The 16,815-nt window shown below is 53.8% G+C and overlaps 1 protein-coding gene across 6 annotated transcripts in view; it reads left to right on the top strand.

Moving 5' to 3' along the window:
• The window catches only part of SAFB2 (scaffold attachment factor B2), a 33,913-nt gene extending 30,975 nt beyond the window's left edge, over positions 1–2,938 (top strand). For 5 of the 6 annotated variants that reach the window (XM_034997334.1, XM_034997335.1, XM_034997337.1 and 2 more), the window contains 4 exons: positions 102–232; positions 1,932–2,044; positions 2,186–2,252; positions 2,547–2,938. In XM_034997334.1, coding sequence (XP_034853225.1) covers positions 102–232; positions 1,932–2,044; positions 2,186–2,252; positions 2,547–2,697 — 462 coding nt within the window. In that variant the 3' untranslated portion in view covers positions 2,698–2,938. The remainder of the gene's footprint in view (positions 1–101; positions 233–1,931; positions 2,045–2,185; positions 2,253–2,546) is intronic. The other variant, XM_034997336.1, reaches the window with a different exon arrangement.
• The last annotated feature ends 13,877 nt before the right edge of the window (positions 2,939–16,815 follow it).

Genomic DNA, 16,815 nt, shown 5'->3' on the forward strand with positions numbered 1-16,815 from the left:
CATCCGGCGAGCTGAGGGTCAGGAGCCACAGCCTGGCCGGCTGCAACGGGCTCACAGGAGTGATGTGGCTAGAGTCGCCCTGTCCCTCTTGTGCCTTCCAGCACTACTCAGACGACCGCCATGGCCATGGAGGACCACCAGAGCGCCACAGCCGGGACTCCCGGGACGGCTGGGGGGGCTACAGCTCTGACAAGAGGATGAGTGAGGGTCGGGGGCCACCGCCTCCACCCAGGTTAGCAGCGAGCGGCTCTGGAAATGGGCCGGCCCTGGGTGCCTTGCTGGTTTGCCCCCAACAGCCCTTTCCCACTTTGCCTCAGCCCCTAGGAATGGGATCCCCTGCCTGCTGATGGAGACAGCCCTAGAGCCTTTCTTACACTTGCCCCGGGGACCAGAGAAGCTTTATGCACCCCCACCCCTGTCCCCCAGTCACCTTTAGGCGCTTTTAAGGCAGGTGTGGTGCCTGTCAGAAGGTTCTGCCTCCCCCAGGTGGGTTTTCAGGTATGGAGCGAAGAAGGCAGCACCACTTTGATAGATATAAACGTAAAGTGTTCTTTCCCAAGTGACCTATTTAGCACTTGGTCCTTGAATACCATTTAGTCCATTTTGCCTTAAATACCTGTGGGAAATGAAACCGGGAGAACTCCTCTGCAGACAAAAGATAGCCCCGAGCGCCGTGACCGTGGGGCTGGGCGGCTGTCACCCACACATGCAGGGCAGCCGAGCATTCGCCCTCGAGGACAGGTGTCGGGGGCTCCAATGGGCTCCTCGTCCCAGGTCTCAGAGGACAGGTCAGCCTGGGCCTGGACCCCCTGGTGGCTGCTGGTGCTCACACACTGGAACCCTGTTTGGATTTGTACTACCTGGAGTTTCTCTCTAACTTTTTTTAAACCACTTTTATGAGTCACATTCACATGCTGTAGGGTTGACCCACTTGAAGTGTACCATTTGAGGGCTTGTAGTGTGTTCAGAGCTGGCTATTCATCACCACCATCCATCACAGAACGTTGTCAGCACCCCCAAAGGAAGCACCCGTTAGCCGTCACTCCCCATTCTGCCTCCCACTGATCCAGTCTGTCTGTGGATTTGCCTCTTCGGGGCATTTCACACAAATGAAATCACATTATGTGGCCTCTTGTCTGGTTTCTCTCAGTATCGTGTTTGCAAGGTTCATCCACGAGGTCTCACGTGTCAGCTGCATCCCCCCCCCCTTTTTTTTTTTTAAGATTTTATTTATTTGACAGAGACAGCGAGAGAGGGAACACAAGCAAGGGGAGTGGGAGAGGGAGAAGCAGGCTTCCCGCTGAGCGGGGAGCCCGATGCGGGACTCGATCCCAGGACCCTGAGATCACGACCTGAGCCGAAGGCAGACGCTTAACGACTGAGCCACCCAGGCGCCCCAGCTGCATCCCTTTTTATGGCTCAGTAACGTGCCACGTGTGCGGAGACCACACTTTGTTTCTCCGCTCACCAGCCAGGGGACACTGGGGTGGTTTCCACCTTGGGGCTGTCACAAAGTCGTGCTGCAAGGAATGTTTGTGCGAGAGTTTTTCCATGAACATGTTTCCCGTTCCCTTGGGTGGGTAAGCACGGATGGACTAGGCGGCTCCCACGGTCACCGCGTGCTGTCCTGTTTGACCGCCTCACTGGCCACGCGTTAGGATCCCTGTTTCTCCACATGCTCGACAGCACTTACCGTCTGTCAGTTGGCCACAGGCCAACCTCGCAGGTGGCACACGTGGTCTTGGCGGTAGCTGGGCTGAGCTCCTGCTCGTGTGCTCGTTGACCACGCGTGTGTCTCTGGGGGCGTGACTGTTCTCATCCTCTGCCTCTTCCCTCAGGAACCCTTGACCTGGGACAGGACCAGCGGGGCCACGGCCTCACCGTAGAGGCGCCAGGGACACTTACCTATCTGCTTTCTGTTCTGACCGAAGGGCTGGACGTGACTGGGCGGAGCACAGTCAGAGGCTAGAAGAGCATCCGGAGCGTGCGTGGCCAGGCTCGGTGGACACAGGCACGGCGGGCCGGGAGCATGCGCGGTGGCAAGGTATGGGCTGACTCTTGCCAGGAGCTGAAGGAGGGCCACACGTTTTCAGGACAGTCCAGGGGCCGGTCCCCTCTGGCAGTTGCAGAGGCTTCCAGGAGCTTTCAAGAGGGGAGTGTGTGCAGACTCTTTCCTTTCTTCCAGGTGGTGAGAGGGGCCTATCTGGGCCCTCGGGGCCAGGACACATGGCAAATCGGGGCGGGATGTCGGGGTAAGGAGTTTCGTCCCTGGATAAAATTAATTTGTTCCTGCCCCTCCTTTCCTCTCCCTTTTTTGCGTGTCTGACCAACTTGCTAGGGTGACTGTTTTGAAAACAAGCCCCCAAAGTGGCTCTTGGCAGCTTCTGCAAGTCGCACTCCTCAGTTACCCGGAATGCAGTCTGGGATTATGATTTTTCTCACCTGGAAAAAGCCAAACAGGTCTAAAGGCTGCAGAGCCGTATGCTGCCCCACATAAGAAAATGTGAAGCCCTTCAAGGGGACAAAACGTGTGCCTTTGTTCCTAGGCGAGGCGGCTTTGCACAAGGCGGGCATTCCCAGGGTCACATGGTGCCCGGTGGCGGACTGGAAGGTGGAGGACTGGCCAGCCAGGACCGGGGCAGCAGAGTCCCGCACCCCCACCCCCACCCGTACCCCCACTTCACCCGTCGCTACTAAACCCCACTCACCCCGAGTGTCCAGGTAGGCAGATGCACTGTTGAATAAGCTCAGCCGGAATTACCTTGAACTTGTGGAACCTTTTCAGAAACAAAAGCAAATCCTGCCACCATGTTGTAGCTCAAAACAATGTGAATTCACTTTTTTTTTTAAATAAACGTGTTCTTCTCTGCCATTTTTAAGACAACATTTCTGTTAACGAGGCATTCCATTTTCCATTAATAAAAGTTTATGGTTCTCACTCGTGTGTGTTGCAGTGATTGCAGAGCAGAGGGCGGTGCCCACCTCAGCAGCACCCTTGTGCTTGTGGGTCGAGGCTGTCAGCCCGTCTGAGCGAGTCCTCCCAACAGCCCGGCGCACTCCCCTTCTCACAGATGAGGAAATGGGTCACAGGGCTTGTAGTAGGTGGCAGGGCTGGGATCCGAATTAGAAATTCTTAATTGGAGGAGGGGGGGCATGCATGGTGGGGGCCTCAGACCAATCACTTCACCCCTTATGCTAGCGTGCCTGGGGTGGGGGGCATCTGGTGATGGTGTGCAGGGTTTGGGGATCTGGCTGAGGGCAGGCCCTGTTTGGTGTGGGACTGGTGGTGACGGATTCCCCCCAGTTTTCTGGAAATGCAAATTAATATGTAATTTCCTCATGTGTGATTATAAAGGATCCTAATATTCCTCGTTAAAGTCTGGCACACAAGGCACCTGGCTGGCCCTGAGTGGTGAGCGGGAGCCCTCCAGTCCAGGCCCCTCCAGTGTGACCCCACAGTGAAGTGCTTCTCCCACAGAACAGCTGAGCAGGTGCCAACAGGGAGCTTGGGTGACCGCAGGCCCATTGGGGCATCCAAGGGCCAAGTTTGTGTCCCACAAATCCTGGCCCTGATCCGGAGTGGGGAGAGTTAATTCCCCCAGTGCCCCTGCTGGGAGCCTGGATTCCCTCCCTCCAGAACTAGGACAGCCGCCCCACAGGCTACCAAACAATTGCCAATTCTCCTGGAGTAGCCTGTGTTCCCGCTGGGGTGTTTAGTTTTAAAAGAGCAATCTGAAAATCTTCCCCAGCTTGCCGTGGAAGCCTGAGCATTAAAGGCAGGTCGGCTCTGGCTCTTGGTGTCCTCTTTGAATTGCGGCAAGTAAATACCTCGTGAGCTCCCCGCACCACGGGGGCTTTTGGAGTCATTTTCCGGTGACAGGTTGACAGGATGCTGTCTCCATGGTGCCTCCTACACGGGGCCCGTCTCCTCCGCAAGCCAGAGTCTGGAAATTGGGGTCTGGGCTCACCCACATTGGGTGATAAAAGCCATAATCAGCCTGGGGTTGTGGGTGAGACCCGTTTTGAGATCTTGTCCCCTCGTTGCTGTGGAGCGACCGCCCTCCAGGGGTGACTGACATCCGGGAGTGAGACTGAGGGCCCTCGGCCTGGGCGCTGCCGCCGAGCCGCCCCGTCAGAGCTTTGGACAGCCTGTGGGGACGAGAACAGCCCCTTCCAAACAGCTGGGCCTGACACCAGACTCGGTTTTACGTAGATGCATAAAATCTGTGTTTGCTAGGGCTGCCGTAAGACAGTGCTGGAAGCAAATTTATTCTCTTGCGGTCCTGGAGACCAGAAGTCTGGGGCAAGTTTCCCTCCGAGGCTGTGACACAATCTGTCCCATGCTCTCCCAGCTTTGGGGTCACTGACAAACTTTGGTGGCGTCCCTTGGCTTGTTGACACATCCCCTTGACCTCTCTGCCTCCGTCATCCAGCCTCTCTGCGTGTCTGTGGCCAAATTTCCACTTTCTGTAAGTTCACCGGTCATATGGGTCGGGGCTCACCCAAATGACCTCATTTGAACTTGAACGCCTGTGGAAAGGCCTTCTCTCCAAATAAAGCCACCTTCTGAGGTCCTGGGGCCTATACCTCCACACAGGAATCTTGCCCGGATGCAACTTCCAGGTAAATCGAGGGAAAATTACTTCTCGACTCCAGGACCTTACCTAGAGTTCCCCCTTTCTATGAACAGGCTGCTGGGGCTCCCGGGTGTCCCTGCCTCCCCACCGCCTCCGTGCAGGATCGGAGCCGGGCACGGGTGTGCACCTGAGCCCCCCCATCATCCTGGGCCCGAGCGTTTACAGGCCGAAGCTCGCGGGATCTGCTAGACACTGTTTTCTTATTTCTTCTGTTTGTGTCTGATAACACATCTTACTGTTTTGTTTTTAAATAGTGTGTAGTTAGATTGTATTAGGTCTGATTTTTATTCCAGGAGAGAAAAGGGAGGTAGAACCAAGTCTGTGTTCTTTGTATTTATTTAAAAAAAACTTTTTCACTATTTTTTTCACACATACAGTGTATTGTTTGTTTCATGGGTACAGGTCTGAGATTCATCAGTCTTACATAATACCCAGTGCTCATTACAACACGTACCCTCCCCAATGTCCATCACCCAGGTTACCCCGTCCCCCCAACCCCCTCCCCTCCAGCAACCCTCAGTTTGTTTCTTATGATTAAGAGTCTCTTACGGTTTGTCTCCCAAGTCTGCGTTCTAAAAGGGGGCTGCTAGTGGGCACAGGGTTGTTGGCACTCTTTGGCTCCTGTGAACATTTATTGCCGTATTTGCCTGCATACCTGTTTCCCATTCTGGGTAGGTACCTGGGCCTGGAATTGCTGGCTCACACAGTAATTCTGTGTTTGACTTTGGAGGAACCACCTGTTTTCCACAGCGGCTGCCCCACCTCAGTCCCACCAGTGACGCGCGGAGTGCCGCTCCACTGATTTTCCGGTTTCTGTCTGTGTGTTTATAACAGCCATCCTAACGGTGTACGGTGGGGTGGATAAACAGAGCGTTGTCCATCCATACACTGAACACCTGCCACGACGCGGAGGGACCCTGAGGACACTGCTCAGTAAGAGGAGCCAGACACAGAAGGACGACCCCACTCCCAGGAGGTCCCCAGAGGAGTCCTGTCCACAGAGACAGGAGAGGGTGGGAGCCAGGGCCGGGGCAGGGGGTAGGGAGTCTGTCCTTCATGGGGACAGTCTCCGTGCGGGGAGATGGAAAGTTCTGGAGACGGAGGGTGGGGGTGGCTGCAGGACAGGGTGAGGGTGCTTCATGCCCCTGAGCTGTGCACCTAGAGATGGTTACATTTTATATGTATTTTATCACAATTTATAAAATTTTTTGAAGATGGGGGTTCTGTTGGGTACCATCGGAGTGAGAGGCACTGGGTAGAGGTTAGGAGGGCAGGCTCGAGATCCACCCTGTCTGCCTGTCCGCCCACGGGGAGTTCATAGTCTCTCTCTGCTTTGGCTTCCTTAACTGGAAGAAGGGAACAATAATAGTATTCACCGTAAAGCATCTTTGTGAAGATGAAATTAGTCAAATACATGAAAAACTCAGAATTGTTCCTAGCATATAGTAAGTGCTTAATGTTGACTGGCACTGGGGGGGCCTGCAGGGAAAGGTCCCGGGGTGCTCGTGCCGTACAGGGAAACTGTAAGATGTTTTGAGGCCTGGAGAATAGGAAGGAAGAGATCTCAGCTCCAGAAATAAAGAAAACTGCAAAATCAGAATTAATACCTTATCAAATGTCTCCACATCTACAAAAATGTGTCAACTTCATCAATTGCTAAATTTTGTACTCATACAGATTTCATTACATTTCAAAACAGTTGCTAGGTTAAATTTTCTCAGTTTGCAGGAATTCCCAAGTCTGCATGATGATTGCCAGTCTTAAATTGCCTGTGTGACTCCTAGTCAAAAAACCTCAAACACGAAGTTATAAAAAGCCCTTTTGAGTTTTAAAAAATAACAGCCGCAAAAGTTGTTGGCTAGTGGGGATGGAGGGCCTTCTAACTGGCTGGCTGGGCTGAGGGGTGGGGTCTCTGCTGGTGTTGACACCCCCCCACCCCACCACATAAGACCACCCTTCCCTGGGGCACGGCCATCACAGGATGGTGAGCCAGGGTTTGGACCTGAGCTCACACCTCCCAAGTGGGTTCACATCTCAGCTCGCCCTCTTTCATCAGCTGTGGGTCCTTGGGAAAGTGACTCACCCCCTGAGCCCACTGCTTTCCCATTTCTCAGAGGGGTGTGATAACTTCTTCATCCTGGGAGGATTTGATGGGCGACCACGGCAGGTCCAACGTGTCTGCTGGAGGCCTCTTTGGCTCAGTGGGGCGCTGGGTCCTCAGGATTTCCTCCTCTCCCCAGAGTGCTGTGTTCATCTTAGGATTGGAGCATTGCACACGCACAACGCTTGCAGGATAATGGGTGTGTGCATTTCCTGTGTAGGACGCCCTCACAGATTAACAGGAGCTCAGTGGCTCTAAACAATACAAACTTACCCTCTCAAGTTTCGGAAGTCCTACAACCCAGTGTCTGCACGGCTGGTTTCTTGTAGAGGCTGTGGGGGAGGAATCCGGATTCCCTGCCTTTCCAGGTTCCCAGGCCTCCCGCACCGTGACCTTGGCTCCTCCTCCGTCTACAGAGCCTGCAGCCCACCCCGCCCTCCCATCTTTCCTGAGTTCCATCTCCGACCACAGGCTGGAAAAAGAGCCTCCAGTTTTAAGGATTCGTGTGATCAGATTGGACCCACCTGGGAATCCAGGCTCTTCTCCTCATCAGGGTCCTTGACCTCAATCACATCTGCCACAGTCCCTTTTGCCACGTCGGGGAACATTGTCACGGCGCCAGGGATTGGGATATGGACATCCTTGGGTGGTGGGCGGGGGCTCTACTTCGCCTATCACCCTGGGGCATGAAACACTCTGCTTTGGGGGTCGCAGATGTGAACGCTGGCCGAAGAAGTGAGACCTACTCCTGTCCTGTGGCTGTGAAGACATCCCCAAGCCCGGACGTGCTCAGTCCCAGCTTCTCTGGGAACCAGAGAAGTGACCGTGCCTTTGGGCGCCGATGAGCAGGCCAGACTCGAAGGTTACTGTCTACACTATTTCTTTTGTGTGTGCCTGACCTTTAGAGTTGACCTCCAGGGTAACTTGCTGCGTCCCTGATACCCTCAGAGGCCAACATGGCCCCAGCGAAAGTGAAAGCAGTGTGGGGGGGGGCGGGGCCAGATCACTCCCCGAAAGGCGGACACGCCCAGGAGCAGCAGGGCGGCCCCGGGGCTGTTGGCTTGCACCTGCCCGACCTGGAACCCACAGCAGACAGAGCCGCCCGGGGTCACCTCGGGCAGCAAATACCGACACAGCAGAGACCGCGTCCTACACTCGGGACGACGATGCGGGACCCGGTGAATTAAGGGCGGTGGTGGGGGCTCAGATCCACCCCCTCCCGGGGCGCCCGCATACCGTCCACACCCTGCAGCAGGCCGAGTGTAAGACGTCAGCGGGTGTGTGCTCAGCCGCCTCTCCAGTGCCCTGTATTTCAAAACCCAGATCTCATGATGACGCAGGCATGGTCAGGGCCGCAGAGCTGGAGAGGACCGCCACCCATAACACAGTTTGACGGCACCTGGCTGGTTTAGTCCACGGAGCATGCGACTCTTGATCTCGGGGTTGTGAGTTCGAGGCCCATACTGGGTGTAAGATTACATTAAAAAAAAAAAAACTTAAAAAAAAGAAAAAGTTTGTTATTCACTGTTCCCAAGGTGGGGGCAGGCTGGGCACAGAATGGACAAGAACTTTATTGTGGTTTCTGCTAGCAGGAACGGCGAAGCAGGGTCAGCAGGCTTGGGAGCGGCTCGTCGGAATGATCTCAGCGGGCTCTGGGGTGTGGGGAGCTGGCCTTGTTGTCTGACCCCAGGGCCTTGGGGGGATCCTGGCCCGGAGTGTGAGAGCCCCCCAGAGGAGAGAGCTGTGGACTCTTTGTTGGTGATTTGCGTGTAAAAGGCACACTAGGGTGAGACGTTTGCTGTCTCTGGGAATTAGCTAGCCCTGGAGGGGCTGCCCCCTGATATTAAAGCATCAAATATCAAACTAGGACAGTGGGAAATCCCCCTAGTTTAGTGTCTGATGGGGTCGCCAAATCCTCGGTCTTGTGGTGTCTCCAGGAAACAGCCGGTAGGTGGCCGACCGTCCCTCCTGGGATTGAGAGGGAGCATCGCAAACCCGTTGGGACGGAAGCAGTAGTAAGACTGCTGTCATGAGGGGCGCCTGGGTGGCTCAGTTGGTTAAACAACTGCCTTCGGCTCAGGTCATGATCCTGGAGTCCCTGGATCGAGTCCCGCATCGGGCTCCCTGCTCGGCGGGGAGTCTGCTTCTCCCTCTGACCCTCCCCCCTCTCATGCTCTCTCTCTCTCATTCTCTCTCTCAAATAAATAAATAAAATCTTTAAAAAAAAAAAAAAAGGCTGCTGTCATGGGAAAGGATGGAGGAGCCCCTCTAGTGAGAGTCACCCGGGGCGGAGGCAGGTGCTAGCCTAAAATGCAGGCCACCAACTCAGAACTGCTGATCTGATTCAGGCCTTACCTCCAGTCACCCCTGGGGTCCTGACCAGTGGGTGAGAAGTGCCGTGCAGTTTCCAGGGCATCACCACGGTGGCGCCGCCAGGGAGGCCTCCATGAGGGTTGGGTGACTTACTATAGCCCATGCCAGGCGGGAAGGTCAGAATCACAGCCCTGCCCTTCACCCTAAACCAGATACCCCGAACCCCTCTGATTGTTCTCGTAAAATGGGCTGGGTGCTTTCCGAGGACGCAAGAGATGATGCGTTGAAGGTGCTTTGCACACTACTCAGCATACAGCAGGTGCTTAGCCGGTTGTCAGAGCTGCTGTTGATTCTTCCAGAGGGGCCTTCCCCCTCCTTGCCAGAAACCCCTCCCCCTAAGGATTCAGCATGTCCTTCGGACTTGGGCAGGGAGTCTGCTCTGTCTGCCTTCTCAACCACGGCTGTAATCTATAATGTTGCATTAGCAATTTTTTTTTAAAGATTTTATTTATTTATTTGAGAGAGAGAGAATGAGAGAGAGCAAGCACATGAGAGGGGGGAGAGTCAGAGGGAGAAGCAGACTCCCCGCCAAGCAGGGAGCCCGATGCGGGACTCGATCCCGGGACTCCAGGATCATGACCTGAGCCGAAGGCAGTCGCTTAACCAACTGAGCCACCCAGGCGCCCCTGCATTAGCAATTTTTAAACCAGGAGGCCTGGCCCTGGCCTCGTGAGGCTGCACGCTGCGGGGTCAAGTGGCGTCTTGCAGCTCCTTGCAGCCCCACAGCCTTCCCCACCCCGTGCCAACCAGCTGTGAAACTTCCCGGACGCCCCACATACCCAGCCACAGAAACCCCGCGTTAGGCCGCCCGCGGGGAGGCTCATAAAAGGCACTGAAGCTTCCCCCGCGTGGATGCGCTGGCCACGGCGGCCCAAATATTTACGGACTCGGCTGAAGTGAGACCCAGCAGGGTAGATCTCAGCAGCAGCCCAGAAAACGACCCCTCCCCCCCTGTCCCAGGGACACAGGGCACAGAGCCGGGAGCAGCCCACTGGGCCAGGGTGCCCCCAGCAGGGCAAGATGGAAGATCTGGGCCTGAAGGCGCCCCCGAGCCCCTGAGCCCTTTCCCGCGTGCTCGTTTGTTTAGCAAACGCTTCCCCGGACATTTCCTAAGTGCCAGGCTCTGTGCCAGGAGACCCAGCTGCTGTCGGCGCTCCACGGACGCCTCAAGCAGGGGGTGGGGGGAGGCTGGCTTCCCGGAGGAGGTGACGGGAAGGGCATCTGGAGAGGGAGCAGAATGCTCAAAACCCCCAGAAAGGAAAGGGCGTGGCACCTCGAAGGAACGGAGCCAGTGGGAGGCTTGGGGTCAGAGTGGGCTCTGAGGCTTGGGCTGCTCAGGGATCAGGCCAGCAGCCTGTAGGCGATGAGGGGCCCATGGTGGGTTTTCAGCAGTTGAGAAGAGGAGATCCCTGCCCTCCCAGCAGGCTTCAAGGGTGACCATCCCTGTCTCTCCCTCCCCTCCCCAGTGCAGCCAGTACTTCCCGCCTTCAGGGAGCCCGCACCAGCCAGCCCTGGGGAAAGGGGAGCCAAGGTGAGCTCATGCATCAGGCTCTGTCTGGACAAAGGTGCAGCAGGGGTCCCCTCCCCAAAGATCAGAATGTAGGCTGGCAAAGCTGACAAGGCTGGCCATCATGCCCCACCTGGACTGAGTCATGCTGGCCGCCCACGGGTGGCAGGAAATGCCATAGATGCCATCGGGGGACAGGGCACAGGCGACGCTGCTGCTAAGTGGGGTGGGCAGGGAGGGGTCACCGGACACACTCGGGCTCCTCTGTGGAAGAGGTCCCGGGCTCCAGAGGTAGGGGGATGCCTGGGGGAGAAAGACAGAGACAGAGAGACGCAGAAGAGATAGAGCAGCAGAGAGAGACGGAGACTTCCAGAGAAGGGAGACAGAGGCTGAGACACAGAGAGAGTCAGAAGGAGAGACAGATGCAGAGACAAAGGCATACACGGACCCAGAGAGACCCACAGACCCGCAAAGATGTGGAGCTGAGGGGGCTGCCGTGCCCCCTGCCCCCCGTGCCCGCCGGGTGGCGCCCAAGAGCCGTGCTCTGTGTCCTCCGCCGTGCCGCCTGCCCCGCCTGCAGCCGGGCGAGGCTCTTTCTCGCAGCCTCCGCCACGACTCCCCCACTGGGCGGCCCCCCCTTTAGTGGGAGGCCCTGGGCCCCAGTATAAGGGACAGAGGTGGGGGCTGGAGCTGGGGCTGGGATCCAGGCCGTGTGTGTGTCTCGGGGGCTGTGTTGTCTCTGTTTGTTTGGGGGGGGGGGGGGGGTGTTCATGTGTGTCCCTGTGTCTGTCTGGGGAGAAGGGGCGACTATAATGTTGTGCGTCTCCACATCCCCAGAAACATGCCACGACCATCTTTGTTCACCTTCCCTGGCAGCTCTGCTTTGAGTCACTCAAGGAATTTAAGAACTGAAACAGGAAGGATTTCCTGGTGCTCCGTAGGAGGGTCCACCGTCTCCCGAGGACTCTGGAGGAAATGCTTCCTGCGGAGACCAGAACTGATGCTCACACACTCACTGAATGAGATTTAGGTTCTACTAAACCTAAGCACTTACCATGCACCGGGCCCTAGCTAGGGTACTGCTTTCATGCTGGGACTGAGTTTCCTCATCTGTGAAATGGGCCTAATGTTAGCACCTAACTCTTCGTTTTGCTATTAAGTGATTGAGCTGAGTTTTGTGAAGCTCTTTGAACACTGCCTGGCACAGCCTGGCACAGAATCATCTCACTTAATCCTTAGAATTACAAGCACATCCATTAAAGCATGGGTCAGTGGGAGCCCCTGAGAATCCTCCCTGCACCGCTACAGATTCGATGGTTGTCTTAAAAACCTAAGTAAGTTGGATGCTCAGGTATCTGTCTGCACCAAAACCTCCCTTTTTGTCTAGTCTAGCTCAGTGGTTCTCAAACTTCAGGAAAATGAGTAGACTAGATCATGCTGGGTATATAAATCAGAGCCAGCTGCTATTCCTGGCACCAGGGACTCAGCAGTGAACAAAACACACTAGAATCCCTGCCCTAGGGGAGCTTCTGTTCAAGTGGAGAAAACATCATAAGTGAAGTTGATTTGTTACTCAATAAAGGTGAGTTATTATAATTGCTTATTATCCATCAAAGGCTTTTGATACACTTAGCCATTTTGCCTTCCAGAAAGATGGTATTAACTCATGCTAGCAATGGAATGAGTACCCATTGTTTTGCATCCTCAAAAAATCTAATATTATCAGATATCAGATATCTTTCTCAAATATAAGAATGGGGGAGCTCTAGGGTGGTTAAACACTTTTGCATGTGAGCCTTTCTTTTATAATTTCCCACTGACGTCTTCTGTGTATCCAAAATAGCATCCATGCTCTATGCATGTATCTCTCAATTCTTATTTATTTCTAACAACTCTTTTCATATGAAGGATGCCACTTTTGAACATGTTGGTGGCAAATAACTTTTGTTTTCAATAAAGATAGACTAGAATAACCCAATTTACCAACAGGGACCACCATGAGTTCTCATTTGCCAGACAGCCTAGCAATGAATTCCTTATGAAATTTCATTGGAGGAGGACAGAGGTCCAAGAAGTAGTAGCTATGAAGAGAGCACTCTGACCTGAGGCAAAGCCTTTCTTAGCTAAGGATCAATGTATCCATCTTCTGAGATAGACTCAGCACTCAGGGACTTTTCTAATGCATAAAATAGATCACACCACTCCCTTCCTTCAAACCCTCCCATGGCTCCCCACTGCCCTTAGAAGAAAATCCGAAATCATTTTTCCATGCCCTTCTCAAAGCCATTCCCACCTCTGCACACATTTTCCTTTTTGTTTACCCCCAGGTAGAGAGAGACACCTGAGCCCTCCCATTAGTTCACTCCTGCCATGTTCCAGGGGCTCTGACCCTGCCTTCTGGTGTGGCTTTGGGGAAGTGATTTCCCTCTCCGAGCCCCAGTGTTCTCATCTGAGAAATGGGATAACAACAGTACCCATCTCATAGAATCGGTGACAGGGAAAGCAGGGAGGTACTGTCCGTTTTCCCCAGCCTCTCACCTGGGGGGACCCTGGCAAACAGCAAACAGCTGCCCCAGGCACTCACTTTCTTTGTCATAAAACAAGGATACAAAAGTTAGTACTATGATGGGTCCAGTGAGAGCAGACTCACCCTTCAGAGGTCAAGGAGTGAATCGGAGCTGGTAGGGACTGTAGAGAACTCATGTCCCATCCACGGAGCGCCCACGGCTGTGGCTTGGAGACCTCCAATCCAAGGGGATACAACTAGATAAGAAATCTCTTCTGCATCACAAGAGCATCTGTGATTCCAGAATTTTGTGATGCCAAGTTCAGCGGACATGCCATGCATGGTAGGGGCAAGCTGGCCCAGCACCCACCCTGTCTTCCCATCTGCCTGCGGTGTTGGTAGGACGCAGGCCCCTCCCACTTGTGCCCCCTCTGTCTCTGACCACCCACCCTTCCCACTTCCTGTTCCTTCTCTGAATTCCCTCAGGAGCTTCCCAACATGCCTTTTCTCCTAAGACAGCCAGAAGTGATGTGTGCTAATTTCCATTCTAAACCCTGGCTCTCCGATTCTAGAATGTTCAGGGGATTGATCCTGAGGGTCTAGAACGCCAGGCATTCCAAGATTCTGGGAGTCCACAGTTTTGGCGATCCCACGACTCTCAGCCTCCCAGATCCCAGAGCTCAGGGACTTTCTGAGCTTGTCACTGTCTGCCTGGGTCTTCCATAATTGCCCGTGACAGATAATATAGTGTCTTGAGGCAGAAACCATGATCCCTCTAATCCAGCGGCCCAGGCAGAGGGCTACCGCCCACAGCCACCTGGCTTTCCTAACGGCTTAATGAGAAAGTCAGAATTAATTGGAACTGACACCCAGCACTCACAGGGCTCGGCGTGGCTGGCTTGGCCTCCGTATGCTAAAGCCCGGCATCCCCAGGCCTTGCTCTGACCTGTTCATGGATGCATGAGGCCTGACTTAGCCTGACAGGGCGGGGTGGGGGGTGGGGGGTTGGGGGTGGCTGGGGCCACGGTGACCTGGTTCTGCAGGTAGAGCCAGCCCGTCCACCTGCCCTTAGTTTCCCTTAGTCAGCCTTAGTTTCCCTCCTTTGTGCAATGAGCTCAGCCTCCTACTTTGCTGTGGATTACATGTAAATAGCACTTGTGCTATATTCTATCCTTGGGCACATGGACAGATTCCCAGAAGAGATACAGTTAGCTGATCATTTCAATAGCTCTTATCAGAGAGCTTATGCCATTTCACACTCTGACCCCCGATGTGTGAGATTGCCCTTTTCCCAAAACGGGGCCCAAGAACATGGTGAATTATCCAACCTTTTCATCTCAAGCAAACTGATTTAATAAAAAAAAAAGGGGGGGGGTGTTTCTTGGTAGTTTTCTTTTACAGTTCGCTTACTATGAGTGAGAATAATAAGTTCCTTTCATGTGTTTAGAAGACATTTGTATTTCCTTTTCAAAAACCATATGTCTTTGGTACATTTTCTATTGGGTTGTTGGTCCTTATTGATTTCTGGAAGCTTTTTACATATTAAGGAAATCAGCTTTTTATCTAGCATGTCTTGGAAAAGTTTCCCTAACTTTGTCTATTGACCTTCTAGTGTGTGTGTGTGTGTGTGTGTGTGCATGCAGGAATTTTATATTTGTATGCAGTTAATTACTAATCTTTTAATTAAAGGCTTTAGGGCTTAATGTCATGCTTCAACACTCTGGGATTGCTATTTTGAACTCCCACGATCTCTTCTAGTAGTTTTATAGTTTCTGTCTTTTTTTTTTGGAAAAAATGTTCAGGGGGTAGAGGCCCATCTGAAATTTATTTTGCTTTTAGTCACTTTCTGTTTTTTTTGAGAGAGAGAACACGCCAGCAGGGGTGCGGGGGATAGGGGCAGAGGGAGAGGGAGAGAGAGAATCTCCATGCCCAGCACAGAGCCTGACTCGGGGCTCAATCTCACAACCCTGAGCTGAAATCATGAGTCTGATGTTTAACAAACTCAGCGCCCTGCTTTTAGTCACTTTTAAAATCTACATCTGAACTCTGACGATTGCATGAGAAGCTGTGTAGTTGACAAGAACATGATGTCTGGAAGCTGGTGGCTAGTGTTGGGCTAGGATTCTGGCTCTGCCATTTTCCACGGCGTATCCTTAGGGAAGTCACTTATCCTCTCTATGCCTCCGTTTACTCATCTGTAAAATGGGAGATAATAGTGTCATGTGAGAATTAAGGGAAGCTTTTTTTTTTTAATCGAATACCCAGAACACCATCTGTCACTTAGCAGGTGCCTTTTCTGTTTGCTATTTTTATTTTTATCTGCTTTTCTCTGAGGAGTCAGACTGCACTTCTCTGTGACTATTCTCTCAGCATAGCCAATTAGTGAGTGACTACGCTTCAGGAACATTCTAAGTGCTTCACCCGCAGTACTTTGTCCTCATAACAATCCCACTGGATAGATGGGGACCTCGAGGACCAGGGAGGGTAGGTTCCTTCCTCAGAAACTTTCAAGGGTCAGGGTCAGGACTGGAGCCCACTCTCTGTCTTGTTCTGGCCTCAGCCTCCCTCCCTCCCATCCTCCTACCCTCCTGGCCACTGCTAGAGGAGGACTTCCCAGTGGGCCCAGTGAAACTGGCTTCTAAGTCCAGACTTAGAGTTGTTGAGGTGAAGCCAGAATCCTGGATACCCAGAACCGGTCAGTCCTGTCCTGGCAGGTATGGCAATGGGTAGGGAAAGGCAGCAATCAGGGAAGGCTTCTGGGAAGAGGGTGCTTGGATAAGTGTGACTGGAGAGACTAGCTGGGCCTGAGAAAGGGATTGCATGGGTGGAAGAAGACAAGCAAGGAACTGGGGGTGGGCAATCCCCTGTTCAGAACCACCCGTGGCTGCCACTGGCTGTAAGTCTTGACTCCTGCTTTTCCCCACTAGGCACACACTGAACTAATAGTTGGGAATCATGGGCAGGTACCTCTTTCCTGGGAGTGTTGAACTCCCACTCATCTGCCAGAGCCCCAGCTCCAATGCCCCCCCATCTGGGAAGCCATCCCCACCTACTGGCCTTTCTCAGCCTGGGATCTCCTACTTCTCCAGCCTTGACCACATAAGGCTGTGAGTGTCTCTGTCCCCACCTCCCCAACTAGAGACCTTTGAGGGCGAGGCCCCCAGGTTGAGATTTCTCTGGTGCACAGCTCAGACACAGAGTAGGTGCTTGCTGAATGTGTCTTGAAGGAAATAAAGGAATCAATGAGTAACAAATAAAAACTTCAGTCACTTCCCTCCTCTGCCCATAGCGTTCAGGGCTCCCACCTCCCGTGGGGTAAAAGCCCAAGTCCTGCTCCCCGCCCTCCAATCTGCCCTTTTAACCTCCCCGCCCTCCCCTCCTCGCCTTGCTCCAAACACAGGGCCTCCTCCGCGGTTCCTCCAGCAGGCCCGGCAGGGTCCTGCCCCAGGGCCTTTGCACGGCGGCTGGCTCCCTGCTCGGCCTGCAGTACTCCCAACCACGACCTTTTCCATGGCCGGCGCACTCCTCCTCCTTCCCGACTCGATCCAAATGCACCTCCTCGGAGAGACCTCCCTTGACCCTGATCTCTGTCTACAATAGCCGGCTCATCTCCTCTCTTCCTCCTTTCCCTCCCCGGCCCTTCCCACGAGCCCCAGCACGCATTTATCTTCGTGACGCGTCTCCTTTCTGT

Source organism: Mirounga leonina, unplaced genomic scaffold, assembly GCF_011800145.1.
Source record: "Mirounga leonina isolate KUSES-001 unplaced genomic scaffold, KU_Mleo_1.0 Mir_94, whole genome shotgun sequence".
NCBI lineage: Eukaryota > Metazoa > Chordata > Mammalia > Carnivora > Phocidae > Mirounga > Mirounga leonina.